The sequence below is a fragment of the Corylus avellana genome, chromosome ca3 (assembly GCF_901000735.1).
Source record: "Corylus avellana chromosome ca3, CavTom2PMs-1.0".
NCBI classification, from domain to species: domain Eukaryota; kingdom Viridiplantae; phylum Streptophyta; class Magnoliopsida; order Fagales; family Betulaceae; genus Corylus; species Corylus avellana.
In genome coordinates this window covers 10,696,254-10,700,299 of record NC_081543.1, presented here as the reverse complement: position 1 = coordinate 10,700,299, position 4,046 = coordinate 10,696,254, and the positions used below count along the sequence as shown (strand labels likewise).

The following is a 4,046-nucleotide window of genomic DNA, read 5'->3' as shown; positions in this document are numbered from 1 at the left end:
AGTTAAAAAATTATTCGACAAGTTCAAGGATCGAAGCTGTAACAATTCTCCCATTTCAGAAGGAATGCTCCCTATCAATTGGTTAGATGACATGTCAATTAAAGACATCAACGAGAGTGGGATACCTTGGAAAGTATATACCTCATATTTTATTCGCAAGGACATTTGAATTTGCAATATCTTGTTTTGCCCATTTGGATATTCAATGTCATACAGAGGATTCTGTACTGTGTAATAGTTCGAGTCAGTAGAGTTTGGAGAACTCTTCTTCCAAAATGTAATGTTATCAAGGCATGAGGGAATACCTCCTGAAATATGATTATTAGAGATATCGAAAACTTGCAAACTTTGCATTCCACACATTCTACGGAGTAGGTGACCTTCAAATCGATTTCCACTTAAAAGAACAGCCACCAAGCGAGGATGATCATACAACCACTTTGGAATATTACCAGACAAGTGATTATTTCCAATATCTAGGATTACCAAATTGGGACTGTTTGATATGGTGGGTGAGATCATTCCTTCAAATTGATTGCCGTTGAGTTGTAAGCTTTTCAACTTTGTCATGTTGGAGTCCCTTGGGAGCATTTCTCCTTTCAATTTATTATTTGATAGATTTAGATATACCAGTGGGGTACCATCTCTAGTCAAACCTCGAGGTATTGTACCTGAGAGCTTGTTATTAGAAAGGTCTAATATCCCAAAAGACAAATTACCAAAAGACGAAGGAATGATGCCCTCTAATGCATTTGAGGACATGTCAACATAATATAAGTATGGAAGAAGATGCCCAATATTTTCAGGAAGAGAACCTGTGACATTATTTTCTGATATGTCGAAGGCTATAAGTGATGAAGTTTGATTAGCAAAGCTACCAAAAGAAAGAGAGCCATCAATTTGGTTACTTCTCAAGTATAAATCTTGGATACTCGTGTTGAGTAGTAGTAGCTCACAAGGTACACTTCCCTCTATTAAGCTGTGAGACAAGTCTAGCTCGAACAAGAAAACTTGGGTGGAGATGAAGCTTGGGAAAACATGACCATTCTTCTTGTTGAGGTTGCAGTTTGCTAAGTTCAGATATAATAGCTGAAAGGTTGGAACCCATGAGGGAGACTCGGTTTCAATTTCCAAATCTTTGTTTCTTGAAAGATCGAGGAACTCGAGTCTTGATGCATTGGCAAAAATAGAAAATGAGATTACCCCTTCTAATTGATTGCCAGAAACATATAACGTCGTAATCTTGCTTTTTTCGGAGAATATTGATTGAGGTAAATTACCATGAAAGAGATTATTCGAAAGATCAAGGTATTCCAGACTTGAAGTATTGGTAAAAGTAGAAAATGATAAAACCCCTTCTAACTGGTTGTTCGAAACATCAAAAGCCCTAATCTTGCTTTGTTTGGAGAATATTGATGGAGGTAGATTGCCATGAAGGCGATTGTTTGATAAATAAATTTTTTCAATGTTTTCAATCATCCCAAGACAGGAGGGAATAATGCCTTCCAATCTATTATAATAAAGATCCAGCAGTAATAGATGTTTTGATCGCTTTAGTTGGCAAAAAGCTGCAACAAATTAAGTGAGTTTGAGAAATGAGTTCCTATTTGGGTACATATATGCTTAGAAGACATAGAATTAAAATAGAATTAAAAATGGTAGGAGTGACTAGCGAGTAAATATAAAAGAAATTTAGTCTAACTAGTTTTAATTGCTAAAGTATAAGAAGCTAGCAAGAGTAATGCTTGACTTCGCACTAGATTTTGACACTAACTTTACACGGGTTGATATGTGGCATGTTTTAAGTGGCTAACACTTTTGTTATTAAATTGGCTAACATGAAAAGCCATTTATAACATGTTACATCGGTTGGTGTAAAGCTGGTGTAAAAATATTTAGTGCAGAAGAGTAGCATTACTCTAAGAAGCAAATACAACAACACAAAAATAATGAAATTTTGCACTTCATGTTACATCTTTGCAGCATAGGTTAATGAAATTTTATGGCATGCAATTAAAAAATTTGAGAATTATGTGAACTTGTGTGTTTAATGTGAATATTGAGGAATAAGGAAATTCAGATAAACTATATATGTACCAAATAAACAAAAAAAATTAAGTGTGTGATAATTCGCAAGCTAGTATTTGAAAGCAAACGATCGATGTATTATTAGGCTTACCAGTTGGAACTCTAAAAGTAGGATTCTCTGCAAGATGTCATGTATGGTGTAAGAGTTACAATTATATATTGACCATATATGATGTATAAAATTATAACATTTCATTTGGAATTTCAGAAATTAGCCAATCTGAATTGAGGCGGAAGTGAGAGAGCAAATAAAATTAAATGAAGTAAGTAAGAGTTCTCACGTTGAAGCCCTCCTCCAATTTGCATGTTAATAAGATATAGTTCTTCGAGTTCATCAAATAAGGTGAACAAGGTTACATTTGGATACCATGTAGTACTACTTGATGGTGCCCTGCCGTAGCCGCGCAAAGATATTGAGCTAACTCCCCCATTTCTACCCCAACAACGAATTTCCTCTGCTTCACAACAGTCTCTTCCGTCCCAGCCAGCAAAGGCTAAACCATTTGTGGAGTTTCTCATCTCCAAGAGAGCTCTCGTCTGTTCTTTGCTGCATCCATCACCACAAGCCAAAGGAGAAAAAGCGATAGCAGTAACCCACAGCAAAAATACATTTTCAGCAAAACAATTCTTCATTTTCGAAAGGTTGTACGTATATGCGTGCATCTTTATCATCATACTCATGCCTATATATATATATATAATGTGCTCAAACGAGGCCCGGAAGTCTTGAATAATCCACGCGTTTTCAGGAGAGTGGTCTGTCTGTATTGGAAATAGCTTGGAAATTAGAGGCATGCTTTAAAAGCAATAGAAATTCAATGGAAGATGAAGGAATAGTATGTCTAATCAATCTGTGCTTTCTCCAAACCAAGAAGCACGCCAAGCTTTGCTCACTCCAAACCAAGAAGCACGCCAAGCTTTGCTCAAAAGTAGTTCACACTTGAGTTGTGGAAAATGGGAGAAGAGGAGACCCACTGCCTAGCAATAACGCGCGATGGGTTTTGTTCCTAATTACAAAAATTGTTATATTTATTTAATCCGATAAAATCATCAACAATTAGTCCCGGGAATTGAAATGCATCCTCTCTCGGATCTCCGTTTTCAGTCATCAAATTTTTTTAATGATCATGCGTTATATATTCATTTAATTAGATTTCATAAAGGTGTTCTAAGATATTCATAATTGATTCCTATTGATTTATGTTAAGCTATCGAGTGGAATATGTTCCCCTTAAATTATCATCTTATTGTCAATGTCCTCAAGTCTTAACTATTAGTTAAGTCAATTTCTGACTAATAACAAAAAAAAAACCCTTCGCCACACCAAAATAGTTCATTTGAAAAAGCCATTGGAGGCCACGGCCACCCCCATTTGGCAAAGGATCCGGCTGATGTGCAGTAGTTAAACTACAACATATCTCCTTAAAAAAATAAATAAAAACAAGGGTTTAGATTTAACCAATTCCCATGACCACTCATTTTTTGTCATTTATTCTTAGTAATTAATCTACATTTTCTTTCCCATGATCTCCTGGGCAACCAAGCGAAACCCAGATGGTTCTTCTCAAAATCCAGGAACACATATATTGAAGAAGAATAATAACCATGACTTCCTTCTAAGTGTGCATTGATTCTGCCTAGATCTGAAACGATTTGATTTGTTTATTGGAGAATATATTATAGGCTCACTACTCTAACATGACCCGATGAGAGCAAATCGGAAATGGAAGCGATGACGTGGTAATTGATGAGTGTGAACCTCAAGGCCGCGAATGGAACGCCAACTATCTCAAAGTCTATTAATGTGGACATTTTGTTGCCTTTTTCTTTGTGGAAAGAAATTAAGGTTTCTGTTTTTCTGTGCAAGCAATTATAAGCACCAAGAAACATCATTATGCATTTATTGCGCATTTCGTGTTGATGAGAAACAACATTCTCGTATGAATTTTATTGAAGTC

The 4,046-nt window shown here is 35.9% G+C and overlaps 2 protein-coding genes across 2 annotated transcripts in view; one reads left to right on the top strand and one right to left on the bottom strand.

The window, feature by feature from the left end:
- The window catches only part of LOC132174067 (alkylated DNA repair protein ALKBH8 homolog), a 3,647-nt gene extending 3,641 nt beyond the window's left edge, over positions 1–6 (top strand). Inside the window, exon 6 of the mRNA XM_059585776.1 lies at positions 3–6. Coding sequence (XP_059441759.1) covers positions 3–6 — 4 coding nt within the window. The remainder of the gene's footprint in view (positions 1–2) is intronic.
- On the bottom strand, positions 7–2,721 carry LOC132174066 (receptor-like protein 13; the record flags this gene model as incomplete). Its single annotated transcript, XM_059585775.1, has 3 exons — positions 2,370–2,721; positions 1,459–1,568; positions 7–1,308 (listed from the first exon to the last, which is right to left on the bottom strand). Coding segments are annotated over exons 1-3 (1,764 nt in total), but the record flags the coding sequence as incomplete, so codon positions are not given.
- Between the last annotated feature and the right edge of the window lie 1,325 nt (positions 2,722–4,046).